At 41.3% G+C, this 15,568-nt stretch overlaps 1 protein-coding gene and 1 long non-coding RNA gene across 3 annotated transcripts in view; one reads left to right on the plus strand and one right to left on the minus strand.

The window, feature by feature from the left end:
• The window catches only part of NRTN (neurturin), a 243,584-nt gene extending 239,026 nt beyond the window's left edge, over window positions 1-4,558 (plus strand). For both annotated transcript variants that reach the window (XM_068271163.1, XM_068271162.1), the window contains one exon: window positions 2,963-4,558. In XM_068271163.1, coding sequence (XP_068127264.1) covers window positions 2,963-3,396 — 434 coding nt within the window. In that variant the 3' untranslated portion in view covers window positions 3,397-4,558. The remainder of the gene's footprint in view (window positions 1-2,962) is intronic.
• Window positions 4,559-6,441: 1,883 nt separating this feature from the next.
• LOC137508253 (uncharacterized) overlaps window positions 6,442-15,568 on the minus strand; it is a 62,613-nt gene continuing 53,486 nt past the window's right edge. The window contains exon 6 of the long non-coding RNA XR_011020479.1: window positions 6,442-6,556. This is a non-coding gene — a long non-coding RNA (uncharacterized lncRNA). The remainder of the gene's footprint in view (window positions 6,557-15,568) is intronic.

Below are 15,568 nucleotides of genomic sequence, written 5' to 3' on the forward strand. Positions count from 1 at the left end.
TGTCACAAGTTAGTGGAAAATGACACTTTGTGAAAAAAACAATAAAAATAAATTTCCGCTAACTTTTTACAAAAAATAAAATCTTCTATGAACTCACCATACTCCAAACGGAATACCTTGGGGTGTCTTCTTTCTAAAATGGGGTCACTTGTGGGGTTCCTAAACTGCCCTGGCATTTTAGGGGCCCTAAACCGTGAGGAGTAGTCTGGAAACCAAATGCCTCAAAATGACCTGTAAAATCTTTAAGGTACTCATAGGACTTTGGGCCCCTTAGCGCACCTAGGCTGCAAAAAATTGTCACACATGTGGTATCGCCGTACTCAGGAGAAGTAGTATAATGTGTTTTGGGGTGTATTTTTACACATACCCATTCTAGGTGGGAGAAATATCTCTGTAAATGGAAAATTGTGTGTAAAAAAAATCTTATTTACAGAGATATTTCTCCCACCCAGCATGGGTATGTGTAAAAATACACCCCAAAACACATTATACTATTTCGGCGATACCACATGTGTGACACTTTTTTGCAGCCAAGGTGCGCTAAGGGGCCCAAAGTCCTATGAGCACCTTTAGGCTTTACATGGATGCTTACAATTTAGCACCCCCCAAAATGCCAGGACAGTAAAAACACCCCACAAATGACCCCATTTTGGAAAGTAGACCCCCCCAAAGTATTCAGAGAGTGACATGGTCTGTGGCGGATTTAATTTTTTTTTTTACACAAGTTAGCAGAAATTGAAACTTTTTTTTATTTTTTTTTGTCACAAAGTGTCATTTTCCGCTAACTTGTAACAAAAAAATAAAATCTTCTATGAACTCACCATGCCTCTGAAAAATTTAGTAGCAGTTAATGTTGCTTAAAGGCAGCACCGCTAGTGAGGATACAACAGACACATAAGGAGCAGTACCATATTCGTATCCTATGAATACATTGTACCACTCCAGAAACATATTGTGGTCCTTTTTAGGGCCCGCTGACTCTTCATCGTGGATGTATGCCATTCATTAGATAAATGGTAATGCAGTCCACCGTTTAAAAAAATGTCGACCACCTTGGCCAAGAATCTAGCATGCATCTACTTTGTGTAAAGCGGCCATCCAATGTCGCCTAAAGGTCCAGTATACTGCATCTTAAATGACCCCCGACATCTGAGCAGCCCCTATTGCATTGTTCTCCCTACTCACCCCAATCGTGGAAAGCTGCTCCATGCATTGTCCCTCCTCCCCTCTCCACAATAACAGATGCTTGTCTAGCCTGCAGGCTAATCATGCGTTTGTACAGCATTGCGTCCTGAACTATCACCCCACGGATTGTTCCACTATCCCTACCGGGCGACAGTGCTCATATGCATGTATGAGGCATTACACTTCGAAGTCTCATTAGGGTAGACGGCAGTTTTTCTTGATTGTTATGTTTTGTGCCTCAGGTTTGTAAATTATATTCACCATTATGCAGTCTATAGAACTGTAAACACATTATGCTAGAAAATAACAATAATTTACAATGCAGCTTCAGTGTGATTCTGTAACTTCAATGAAGTTGTCTCTGTTCTGTGCTAAATGTTATCTAAAAATGGTTCAAGACCATTTGCGATCGCTGGAATTTCTTGTGCTAAGTGTTAAAAAGTAAACTGCGGGTGGTTTGTGCTCTTGGATTTCACAAATCAGTTGAAGGTGCAGTAATATGTTTCGATGTAAGAATACAACCAGTGAAGGCAGTATACCATCGGTAAGCTAGTAAAGAGCCACATCAAATTTCAATGAGTCTTCTCTTTACAAACAACCTCTTGCACTACATATATCTGTTCCCAAGGCCCTACCTGGTGGTTTTAATTTAAAATACTTTGGGAATGTTCTCCTGCATTGCAGGAAACAGTATTCCTTTGATCAAAGGTCTCATACCCTTTTCACTGACAAACAGACCCTTAACCCTTTCTTACACATTGACACCCACAACACTTTACTTCTCAGGAGTATTTGCATTAGAAGTAAAACTTTAAGGCACCCAAATTGTTTTATAGGGTTAAATGCAGCACGCAGTTCTTTGTTGCAATAGTTTCACTCCCAGATGTCCCTTTACAACCTATTTTTATTTTACACCTGGGAGTAATAAATGAAAGCTAACATTTTTTTATGCAGTAGATCTGCATATGTCCTGGATAATAAATTCTGCATTTTTATGACACTGGCATAAAATATTTGTAGGACCTGAATATTGAAGTGTTAAGTTGACATCAAGGGACACAGCAGTGTTCTGAACTGCGTAATAATATGAGTTAAAAGGCGCTAACATTGAGCAACAGTAGAGGTTATGTTGGCCTTAATAGCACCTCATACAATATTGTAACATATGTCTTCTTTCAAAACATATAGCACTATAATTTATTTTGCATGCGCTTTGGGTCCTACAGGAGACAATTGCTTTACAAATGTTTTGTTGTTGTTGAGGCATGAAGTGAAATGGTCATAGAAGCACTAAACATGTTAAAGGGAATGAGTAAATCCTGAGTGGATGTATGTGCTACTTTGCATCATGATGTTACAGAATTAAACAATATTTCACTGAATAAGGAGTGTTCAGTCTTGTGCTATTGCCTCTCACATGCTGAAAACTGCTTGCCTGTATACAGGGCCGGGCCGAGGCATAGGCTGGAGAGGCTCCAGCCTCAGGGCACAGTGTAGGAGGGGGCGTAGAATTCATTCAGCTGTCATTCCTAATTGTGTTTGAAGCAGAAAGAAATAAGAAAAGGGGATACATGGCAGTGACTGCAAGCCAGATAACTAGATATTAAGGTGTTGGGGAGGTTGTGGGCCCTGTGGCCCTCTTAGTCTAATAGCAATCAGTGTGTGATGGCTGGGGTGGGAGGGATGGGGGGGGCGCGCTTTGGTGTCTCAGCCTTGGGTGCTGGAGGACCTTGTATAACAATGTCTCATATATGTCTTCTTCTTCCTTTCTTTTCAGACACTGCTCTTTTCGAAAGCTACACTCAAGGGGAGATAAGAGAGCTTGTGTCTACTCTGGTAGAAAGGTACAGTCAGTCCTTACATTCTGGAGACGATCCCAAAAATGCTCCCAGAATGAAGAGAGCACGCGTTCGCAAACAGCCATGCACCATAAAAGAGCTCGAAGTGAGGGTCAGCGAGTTGGGTCTGGGATATGTGTCAGACGAGACGGTTCTGTTCCGCTACTGCAGTGGTACATGCGAAGCAGCTATACGCAACTACGACCTGTCTTTACAGAGCATTCGAGGCAAAAAGAAATTAAAGAAAGAGAAGGTGAGAGCCAGACCTTGCTGCAGGCCTTTAGCGTACGATGATGATATCTCTTTTCTGGACTCCAAAAATCATTACCATACTATCAAAGAGGTCTCTGCAAAGGACTGTGGCTGTGTCTGACATACACAGAGAACACAAACCACAGCTTTGCTTTCTGTTATGGTGAACTTGTCCTGTCTCTGCTGTATACTTCGTCACATGGATACAGGAGATCACGTGATTTATCATTTCTACCTCACTTAATTATGTAGAGTGGAGACCTGACTTTAACTCGTTTCAGGTGATTGAAGAAAGTTGATAGAACTGGAGAACCCTTGGCAATATGCATATGATTTTGTCACTTTGACCTTTTATGAAGGAGTGGATGATGTGGCACTTCTGTGCTGGAGAGACAGATAGATTAAAAGGGAATGAAATGTTCCATTTTATTGTACTGCATGTGGAATTTCCTTTCAAGTTAACATGATGGAAACTATGATACTGCTCACGTTTTGAATATCTAACCAATTCAGCTTCCAACCACTTTCTGTTTCAGGGCTTAAATGTAAGGTTTCACAGAGTGCATCACTTGATATTTATCAACAAAATGGAAGTTGGGACCATTGTATGCCATATTAAGCAATCATTGTTATCCGTGCCAAAATCCAAACTCTTTCGGTATCAACTTGGAAGGATTGTGACTTATCGCTTTAGTGCATTCTTCTATGCAATCAGAACAGCTTAAAGGATAACAGACTACAGGATAGCTATGTTATTTAATTATATAAATGCACTTTTTAAATGTAAAAGTCATTTGGTGAATAATGATTTACATTATTCCTATAAAGGTATTATTTAAAAGTATTATGAAAACCTTTTACAAGAGCCCGGGGTCACAGAATGGCAGAAATAAGACCCAATCGTTTATCTTTTAGTAGAGTCCGGATGAAATCATGTATTTACATTCCACACATTCTGAGATATCAGTGAAAGCAAATAAAGGGCTATTCAAGTAAAAAGGTGTTTCTGTATATTTAAACAAGCAAAATCCATTATCAATGGATTTCTTTTTTAGAACCTCAGAACAGTCATTTACCCCTAAAATGCGTTAATTCTTTGTACTGAAACTCATGTAGCTTCAATGAAAACAAATGAATATGCAGGAATTGGTTCTAGGTTTGGTTCATAAGAGAATGGATGAATAATGAGATGCAAAAAATCTAAGTTGATGCAGAATTATTCAAATATATGCAGCTTGAAAATAGACTTAAAGGGACACTATCAAAGTTTGACTTTTTTCCTGAACCCCTTCAATAGGCAGAAGGGAGTTAGTAATGACACATAGATGTTGTTGTTTTTTTCTTTTACTACGTCACTTCATCAATTCTTACTTATGCAGTGCTAGGAGTGGAGTAGGGTGACGAGCTGGCTGTGCACGGCAAGGCAATAAGATTAGAAGCTCTCTGCCTCTGCACCGCCATGCTTGGATAAACATTCCACACTATGCTGTGGGTAGGCAGATTGCATGTAGACTGTGTAAGAAGTTCACCATTCAATGAATATATAAATAGAGCTGTCCGCCCACACCATAGTGTTGATTGTTTATCCAAGCAGGGCAGGGCAGAGGCAGAGAGCTTCTAATCTTGTTGCTTTACCGTGCACAGCCATCCCGTCGCAATAAAAGATCTGATAAAGTGACAGCGGTAGTAGAAGAAAAAAAACCAACATCTATGTGTCAGTACTAACTCCCTTCTGCCTATCCAAGGGGGTCAGGAAAAATGGTCAAACTTTGTTAGTGTTCCTCTAATGGACATCTGAAGTGAGAGGGATATGGAGGCTGTCATATTTATTTAAATTATGCACATTGCCTGGCTGCCCTGCTAATCATTTCTCTGCCTCTAATACTTTTTATCCATGGGCCATGAACAAGCATGCCGATTAGAGGTTTAACTGGATTTGTTGGATGCTTGTTTCAGGTGGGTGATTCAGACACTGCTGATGCATGAAAGATCAGCAGAATGCTAGGAAAATTGTATTGTTTAGAAAGAAATAAACATGGCAACCTCTATAGCCCTCTCACTTCAGGTGTCCTTTAAACCGAGATGGGATTTGATTTGTCCTTTTTCAAAGTACATCAGTATGTGTAATGCTGGGCGTAGACGATTCGTTTATGCGACGGTATCGAGCCAGCGGCTCGATGCCGGCCCGTCACCGCTCGCCCGCGCGGATCGATCCCCGCTCGTCCCCGCGGGCACTTTCTTATCAGCGTTTCATTTCTACCATTGTCCGCCCGCGGGGATTGAGCGCGGTATCGACCCGCCGCGGTGGTTGGACAGGTTGAATATTATCAATCGAGCCATCAGCGGCTCGATTGATAATATAAAACGAACCGTCTATGCCCAGCATTAGCAACTGCAAATTCTGCATCATCACGGAATTATTTGCATCTCCCAATCATTGGGACCACAGTAGTGATGTCTGTTCCTCTCCCATCAGCTGGGACCAAGGGAACAAGGATGCAGATCAGGTGCTCTGACTGAAGTCAGACTGGATTAGCTGCATGCTTGTTTCAGGTGTGTGATTCAGCCACTACTGCATTCAAAGAGATCAGCAGGATGCCAGGCAACTAGTATAGTTTAAAAGGAAACATCCATATCCCTCTCAGTTTAGGTTCCCTTTAGGATTATATACATTATGTTTCCCAGCGGCAATTAGTGATCCCCGTGTACTCCAATACATAGTTTTGTCATACATTAAGGCCCGGGCCACACTGGCACTAAAAAACGGCCTGTTAGTGGATCGTAACGGAACAGATCCAAAGGGATGCTAACAGATCCAATGTTAACCTATAGCTCTGTACACATTAGTCCATCCGAACGAATCTGTTATGAACAATCTGCTCGATGGACCAGAAGTTTGCATCTGCAATCATTATTTTGGATCGAACGGAGCTTCGGAGATGGACAACTGATGCCTTTAAAAACTGATCCGTTCCATGGATCCTTTTTTATATGGAGCAGGTTTCCATCCATGCCAGTGTGAACCGAGCCTTACAACTACTGCCTTCATCTTCATTGCTACAGTTAAAAAGAGCCATCACCATCCTTTATTGAAAATACTGGGACATTTATGAAACTGATGCATGAACAGATAAAACAAAATGGGTTAAAGATCCTCCGCCATTATATTCCGAAACTGTAACAAAAGCTTATCAGGTGACTTGTTCATTCTGCGCAAACATCAAAAAAGCTGTGGTCATCGAATCCAGGAAATATACTGAAATGCTTGCACAGGTTTCCTCCTTTTAAAAATAGGTATAAATGTTAACTAATTGAAAGTAACAGTACAAAGTAAAAAGAATCAAGTTAATACTATGATAAAAAAAACTTGTTTTAAGCATGTGATAATGTTTTATATCATGCATAAGGTAAGCTGCAACTAATACAACAGCATCTGTGTAAGTATAGAAATAGAAACACATCTATTTCCATGACAGCTGATGATATTTTTCAGAGATGGGCTTGTGGTGCGTCTGTACTGCACTCGACCTTGAACTCTCAACCGAGAGATTGAATCCCGATGCTTGTGTGCAACAGTAATTGTGCATGTGCACCCACCTTACCCTTCCAACCCAACATATAATTCTTCAGATTCTAATTCTTGTCTATTGAAAAACATTTAAAAGCAAAGCTTATATATATTTGAAGATCAGGAGGCACATAGATTATTTTAGAAATATAAATAAAAGGTATTAAGATGTATACAATGGGACATCAAATGGTGCATTGAGCTTGTTAGCTAATTACTAAAATGTTGTAAAGTTATAAAAAAAAAACTGTGATATCTGTCCAAAACCATGGATCAAGAATTGAAATCACAATTTTTTATGCTTGTAGGACTTTGACTTTTGAATTTAACTGATATGCTTCTCTTTCAGCCTGAGATAATATCATATCTGCTCTGATTGCCTAAATTATCTGGTTGAGCTCTACATTTAAAGCAAAACTACATAGTTACATAGTTCTTTGGGTTGAAAAAAGAGACATAAGTTAATGGAGTTTATCCAAAAACCTGTGGGAAAAAAAATATCCAGGTCAGATACTTACCTCAGAAGCCTTTGGATGATCCAGAGGATTCCCCGCTACCCATGCTTGCTGGGTTCTCTTCTTCTTCATGGCAGATACTCCCATCCATCCATGTACAAGCATGACCCCACTGCGCTGGCGCAAGTATGGCTCACATCTATGCAGTAGTGTGGAGCCGCTTGTGCATGGAGGAAAGAGCCGTGCCCGAGTGACTCCGAGCTACTTGCACCTGTACAATGCAGGCTGCGCTAGTACATGGATGGGAGCACTATTAGGAGAACATATTTGACAAGCTCTTGTTGAATATGTTTGAAGGTCTCAGTGCTGGATCAGTGGGTGTGAAGAGGATAGGGGAAGTCTTTTGATTATTCACAGTACACAAAAGGCAGTCCGTGCACTGCTTCCTTTAAACACATTTATTTTCCCAATGATTTTCATCAGCAGATACAGTAGATAGGCACATATGCAGTATACAGCTTGTATTCATATATGGAATGAAACGATCTGACCTGTGCCGAGGACGGGTGCAGGAGTGTGACCAGGGGATGAGAGGACGGCGCAACAGCCGTTTCGCGCCGGTGTGGCGCTTGTTCATGTGCGGATGTCCTAGGACAGATCGTTTTATTCCATATATGAATACAAGCTGTATACTGCATATGTGCCTATCTATCTGCTGATGAAAATCATTGGGAAAATAAATGTGTTTAAAGGAAGCGGTGCACGGACTGCCTTTTGTGTACTGTGAATGAACTGTTGATTGCATTAGCCTGTTTGCACGCTGCCATACACGAAAAACCAAGCAGTGGAAAGGAATAGGACGGAGTCTTTGTATTAACATATAGTGCAGTGGACCCACCCACCCCCCATCACTGAGTGCCGGGCAACCAGCATCTTTTGTGTAGTCTTTTGATTATCCAGAGCCTTCCCTCTTCTGAGGTAAGTATCTAACTTGGAACTTTTTTCCTTACAGGTATATACTGTAAGGTGTGCACAAGATTTAGGATCAAGCTTGATCTTGCAGGTGACAATGCAGGGAACAGGTGGTGTACAGATGAGTTGCTTTCAGAACGACATGTACTATTGCCATAAGATGGGGAGAAAAGAAGTTGATGAAAAATGAAGCTGCTTCTGGCAGGTGGGGACAAGGAGGGGAACAATGCTTTTGGCAATTGCTGATTCAGTTTGCCCGATTTTTAAGCAACCTTTAAGGGACGCCTATACACACAATAGATTCTTAGCTGAGGCAGCCCCCTCCAGTCGCCTTGGCTGAGCTCCATCTACCTCGTGTACATTGCTTTACTTTTCTTCCAGGTCAGGTTTGGCATGTGAGAAAATCACAGTTAATACAATAGTCTTGTCTAGTTGTATTAATTACCTTTACAACATTCACGCTTCAAATGTATTTAAGTAGTGCTTTCTCACTTTTTCAAGAGAAAACAATTAGAGTCTATAGTAGACTTATCTATTGGGCCAAAGTCTTCTTGTGTAAATATTTTAAGGTTAGACAATGAATGGTCCTGATTCAAAATTTGCTGGCATTTCTTTGGCTTCAGGCTGGACCAGAACAAAGTAAAGGGCATCCTGGCACAAGTAATGATGGAACGGAGCTATGGTCACATGCCAGTTATTTATGATTTCACATGCAAACTTACTACTGAAGCAATATTTTTCAGCTGACAAAGTTTTAAATTTCATTTAAAATGTTTAATGTATTTTTTGTAAGTAAAATTTTCATAAATGAAGGAATGTTCTATGCATATCAAAAGAGCAGTAGTGCAGAGATTTGTTGAAAGAGTACATGCAAATAGGATTGGAAAAAACCTCTCCCTGGAGGGAGAAGCCTCTGGTTAGTTCAGAGGATTCTTGGTCTTGCGACAGCCCGCCTGCACTGCACTGAGACCCTCTAAACAATCTTCAACATTAAAGACCACGACTGCTCACAGCCACACTCCCCTCTATGTTCAAGCACAGGCGCATGGATGGCCACACCTGTGAAGTAGCATAGAGCAGCTCAGCAGAGCAGACATGTCCATCCATGCGCTTAAACAGCAAGGCCGCATTCATACATGGTGGTAGAAACAGCCGTGAAGAGGAAGAGGGTCCCGGCTGGCAGCAGAGAGGCCGTGAACATCAGGGAAGCCTCTGGAACATTTAGAGGCTTCCCCCTACTGACATAAATATGTATTATTATTTTTTTAACATTACAGGAAGTGCAACTGCTTTATCATCAAGTTCAACTGAGAAGCTAGATCATGCCACCAGGCCATGTATTGTCTCCTTGCTTCCTCTTGCCTCTTAGGGATCTATTTATAAAGTGCTAAATTTGAGACAGTCTGCTGTTTTCAGGTGTGCTGTTTTTCCCAAACACACTAAGCATTTTGCAGTGCATTTACAAAAGAACACATCGTAATTGGGCATACTTGATAAACAGCAGACTGATTCACACAGTTGGGTAATATTTGTGACACATCTGAAGAATGATAATGATAAAGGAGACATGGAAAGGAAAGAATGAAATGGAGAAGGTGACATGCCAACTCTAAATATACTATTTATATCATAAATATATACATATATTAATAATATCATATTTTTACCTATGACAAAATGGAGATGAATTTCATTAGGCTCTTCTTGGTTAGCTTAAACATGTTTTGGACCACTTGTAGACATGAGCTGCAATAGTGCAGAGTAAAAGAGGACCTGCTAGTATCATCTTATTTATCACTGACCCTCGATCCAATCCAATGCAAAAGCCAGACTGAATATGACAAACAGATATTAAGTATGGCAAGCAGAATCTTCAAATGCCTTTGGAAATAACAATATTTAATCTTCTTATAACGAAGTAGGATGCACAGGAGCCACTCCTGAAAAAATGTTGTACACACATTGCAATCCTTCATAATGAGGTCCCATAATGTGGTCTGCAGGTGTATAGATCAGTATACAGTAATATATTGTACGGGTAGCAGAGCAGTCTCATTCAGTACAGAGCCATACTAACAGCTCTCCAGAAGATTATTGCAGAGCATAAGTGATCCTGCAAGGCTGCATCCACAGTGTGAATTTACTGGAGATCGTCTATATTAAGGTAGAAGGGGATTACAACTGTTGCCTGGGTGATATCAGACCAAGGGAAGTATGGATAAAAAGTTGGTAAGTTAGCATTAGTGTAGCTGTGTAATTTCTGATTTTTTTTAAATTAAAAAATCCATGCCAGCCATGACATACTCCAGGAAATTCTGTCTATGGACATGTGTGCACAACTACAATCACACAATCATCAGTTTACTAACTAACAAACTAACTAACTAACTAACCTTGCAGCACCCTATGCTATGGACAGAGATTATTCAATAGAGGGCTACAAAGTCTTGACACCTAATAGTAGATAATTTTTTTTGTAAATCCAGAACAGTTTTATAGGATTGTTTATCATTTATGATGCTCAATAATTTCCAGGATGAGATGCTTTATTCATAAGCAATGCATTAAACCTGGACCGTATGAATAAACATTTTTCACCCAGCAAGAGGGAATGAGAGCTATCACACCATTGGGCTCTATTCACATAACTTCTCAAACATGACTTATTTATCGCCTAATTGATAAAAAATAGTAAAAAATCAGCAAAATATTCACTCAAAGTAAGTTGCTCATAATTAACTTCATTTCAATATTAATTTTCTTACCTGAATAGTATTATATTTTTGGTCTTTGGGGGTATAAAAATGTAATATAGAGGAACAGAGGAAAACAGGTAAAAAAAAGCTTTGTGAATCATGCCCAATGTAAGAAACAGAAATTTGCAATGTAAGAAACATAAACTGATGACTGAGGGCTCGTTTCCACTTGTGCGGTGCGAATTAGTCGCGTAAAACGCAAAACAAAATCGCACGCGTATCCGAATTTTACCGGGAATTCGCAGTCGTTTTCGCATATGTTAGTAAGTATGTGAATTTAACCATGTCAGTGCCTGTGTGCTTTTACATTGATTTTATGCGAAAACGCTCGCAAATTCGCAGTAAAATTTGCATACGAAAACGCATGCGAATTTCCTATTAAATACATTGTATGCGAATTCTGCGGGGTCTACCGTGCAGATTTTTTCTGCACAGAAAAACGCTCAGAAATTCTGACAAGTGGAAACAGGCCCATCCACTTGTATTGTCTATGCGAATTTGCATGCAGGAAACGCATGCAGATTCACTCTAGTGGAAACGGGCCCTTAAACAATTGTGTCTGTAGTCCTATTCCTTTTCTGGAATCCCACAGTCTTAAGGTAGCAATACACCTGTCGATCTTCCACCAGATTGACCATCAGATACATCGCTCTTTGACTGAATCTGATCGGCAGAGGGATCTATGGAAATCATCCTAGCGCCACTGCAGGCATCTGCCATGCTGCCACCCCAAGTGTATGTGTCGTGGTCAGTGTTGAAGGCTTGCCTGTTACGCCAGCCCAAATCCTCGCCTCCTCCTGTGTCTGGCATCTTTTTCAATTGTTATTGTGAGCGCCTGTACTACGTGACACTGCCGCATGTAGTGGCAGGACAGGTTAGCCTCCACACTCATACACTTAGGTATTTGATATCAATTGAAATTATTTATAGGTTGGCCATGATGAGCCATCAATATCTGTCAGATTTGATCACTATGATCAAACCTGCCAGATATCGATCCCAGAAATAGAGTAATGTATGGGCATCCTTATTGTCTGTACATACTCGTGTTTATCTAATTATGTCACGTCAGTTCAGTATTTCATGTTAATAATGACAATATACATCTCAATATACATTGGTTTGTACTTGTAAGGGTACTATACCGTAAGTAAATGAATGCACTGAAGATACAGTGGCAAAAGTTGAGTAAAAGGACGGTTACAAAAAGCCAGCAAACTGCATCAAACTGCATTCTTTGCATTGCGTAATGGTACTGAAGAAGAGAGAGAGAATGTTGCCAAGTCTCGTGGATCTCTGCCTGGTAGCTAGTAGAGAGTACTGTTAAAAAATATTCTCACAATCCATCCTCCCTACATTAAGTACGTACATATTCTCATTACAAGCCCAGACAGTACTTCAGTTTTTAAGAATAAAAATAATGACTGAAATATCATACTACACAGTTTACTTTCTTCAAAATGACACAGGTTTCCACATATTTCCTTATTTTTATTTTTTTTGTAAAGGTATATATAATTTTTTTTGCGAAGAAGAGATATGTTTATTTTATTTCTTTTGTTATTTAAACTTGTTTTTAGATTTTTGCTTTGTAAAAGTGTATTTATTCTTGTTTTATTCTTCAAAGTTTTATTTGTACCATGTAATTTTTTTTATAAAAGGTGTCAAAATGCTAACTATGAAAAAAATAAATAAAAGTGTAATCTGAAAGTTTGTGTGCTTTTACTGTCCACGTCACTAAATTTTTAAGTTATGTTAAAACAAGTCCCGATTAATGGTTTAATTCATCTGAGATAAAAGGACAGTTTTCTGCATATCACAATATTGAGAAAGTAGGTAGAAATAGTGGAAAAAGGAAGAAGTGAAACTTTAGCTACATTATGTAAGCTCTCTCATTATCATCAAGAATCATATGTGTTTACAGACTTCTTCTGCTATTATGTGAGTACAGTACTGTATAGGAGATTGGCCGCTTATCAAAAGACACCAAATTATAGGCCTTAATTCATATTATTACTATTGTACACTATAGACTAATTCACATTTTTATAAAATGGTACAAATTTAACGCTGCATTTTCTTTTCAGTTTCTCTCATTAACAGAACCTGGAAGCTGTTACAGGGATTGACAACTTATAGAACTTAAAAAAAAGGTTGAATATACCCAGCATCCTCCATTCATAGATAGTATTAAGATGTGTACACATGCTATATTAAACTCGACTTAATTCTGGGCCAAAAATGTAGCGTATGTGCAGGTTCCCCTGAGCTGTAAAGATATTTAGTGAGCTCTATCATTCACTGCTCCATAATCTCTTCACCCCTTCCTATCGCAACAGACATGCTGATTTGCTATATCAGAGTGAGACATGCGTACAGTGCTTGGCCTGTTAACTGCCATTTGAGGGATCGAGTCCTGAACCCTTTGAGTGACGACCATGGTGCGTGTGTACGCACCTTTAGCGAATGCTAAGTTATCATTTTGATAATCCAAAATCACTGGACATTTAGGGTGGGCAATATCCAGTTTTTCCACGGAATGAACACCAGCACAGTATTGATAATCAAAGATGACCCACAAAGTGTGGTCAAGCTGTGCTGCCTCTTAGTTCAATAAAAACATCATAGCAACAGTGAAGGCTTTCTTAGACCCCCTCTTGGATGGTGTATATTATAAAAGCTGAATATGCATTTTGTAAACATTGCAGAGGACAACTTTTGTATTTTAAGGCACTGGTATATTCAAGTCAACAAACAGGGTGCTAGCCTCCAGGCCCAGGTAAGGAGTGGCAAGTGTACATCAGTGGCGCCGCTAGGCTGTTTGATCCGGGGCACCGCCCACAAACCTGTTGCCATGGTGCCCCGGATCTATTATGGCCCCCAGGCCTTGTCCTCTCTGGCTCCCCTCCTCAGACCTCAGATCGCGGTGACTCCGCCCGTCCTTCACTCCCTCTCACCCGCTCCCCCCCCTCCCCGCTGGTCCCCCCCACATCCCCCACTCATCTACTACAAACAGCGGCTGCTTACCTATGCCTGGATTCCAGCGTGAAGCCTAGAGACAGGGCCGGAGCTACCATAGGAAAAAATGGGCAATTGCCCCAGGGCCCCAGAGCCTGTAGGGGCCCCCAAGGTGTCACTCCCCATCTTAACTGCTGCTCTCCAGGGACTCTGCAGAGTCTGTTAAGTTGGGAGTTGATTGGGGGAAGGTCAGTAGCCAGCTCAGGGGCCCAGGAGGGAAATTTGGCTGCAACAAAGAGCCTCTAAAGATGTTTTTTGGTCGGGAGGTGTCTGCTGGGGGGCCCCCAGGCTAATTTTGCCCTAGGGCCCAATTGTTACTTGAACCGGCCCTGCCTGGAGACCACAGCCGCAGACCTCTCTCTTCCTCCTCTGTTCCCCCTAGTGACCGGCTTCTGCTAATGGCGCTGATCCGTCATTAGCAGAAACCGAGCATTGGGGAAACAGCAGGAAGAAGAGAGAGGTCTGTGGCTGTGGTCTCCAGGCTCCACACTGGAATCCAGGCATAGATAAGCAGCCGCTGTTTGTAGTAGATGAGCAGAGGACCAGCGGGGGTGGGGGGGGAGAGAGGAGTGCAGGCGGGCAGCCTGCCATACCTACCCATACCTACCTACCTATACTGAAAGCCACCTACCTACCTATACTGAAAGCACCATACCTACCTATACTGAGGACCCCATACCTACCTACCTACCTATACTGAAAGCCCCATACCTACCTACCTATACTAAAAGCCCCTATACCTACCTACCTATACTGAAAGCCCCATCCCATACCTACCTACCTATACTGAAAGCCCCATTACCTACCTACCTACCTATACTGAGGACCCCATACCTATTTACCTATACTGAAGGCCTCATACATACCTACCTATACTGAAAGCTCCATACCTACCTACCTATACTGAAGGCCCCGTACCTACCTACCTATACTGAGAACCCCATACCTACCTATACTGAAGGCCCCATACCTACCTATACTGAGGACCCCATACCTACCTACCTATACTGAAAGCCCCATACCTACTTACCTATACTGAAAGCCCCATACCTACCTACCTATACTGAAAGCCCACTACCTACCTAACTGAGGACCCCATACCTACCTACCTATGGTGAAGGCCCCATACCTACCTACCTACCTATACTGGCTACTACCTATACTGAACCTACCTATACCTAGCTACCTATAATGAACTAAAGCCCCATTACCTACCTACCTATACTGAAGGAACCTATACCTACCTACCTATACTGAAGACCCCTAAACCTAGCTATCTATACTGAAGGCATCTATACCTAGGTACCTATCCTGAAGGCATCTATACCTAGCTACCTATGCTGAAGCAAAGCCCCCGGGCCCAGCAACGTAAAGCCCCTGGGCCCCAGACAAGCAAAGCCCCCAGCCCAGAAAAGCAAAGCCTCAGGGCCCTAGCCCAGCAAAGCAAAGCCCCCAGACCAGCAAAGCAAAGCCCCGGGGCCCCAGCCCAGCAAAGCAAAGCAAAGCCCCAGCCCAGCAAAGCGT

Source organism: Hyperolius riggenbachi, chromosome 1 (assembly GCF_040937935.1).
Source record: "Hyperolius riggenbachi isolate aHypRig1 chromosome 1, aHypRig1.pri, whole genome shotgun sequence".
NCBI lineage: Eukaryota > Metazoa > Chordata > Amphibia > Anura > Hyperoliidae > Hyperolius > Hyperolius riggenbachi.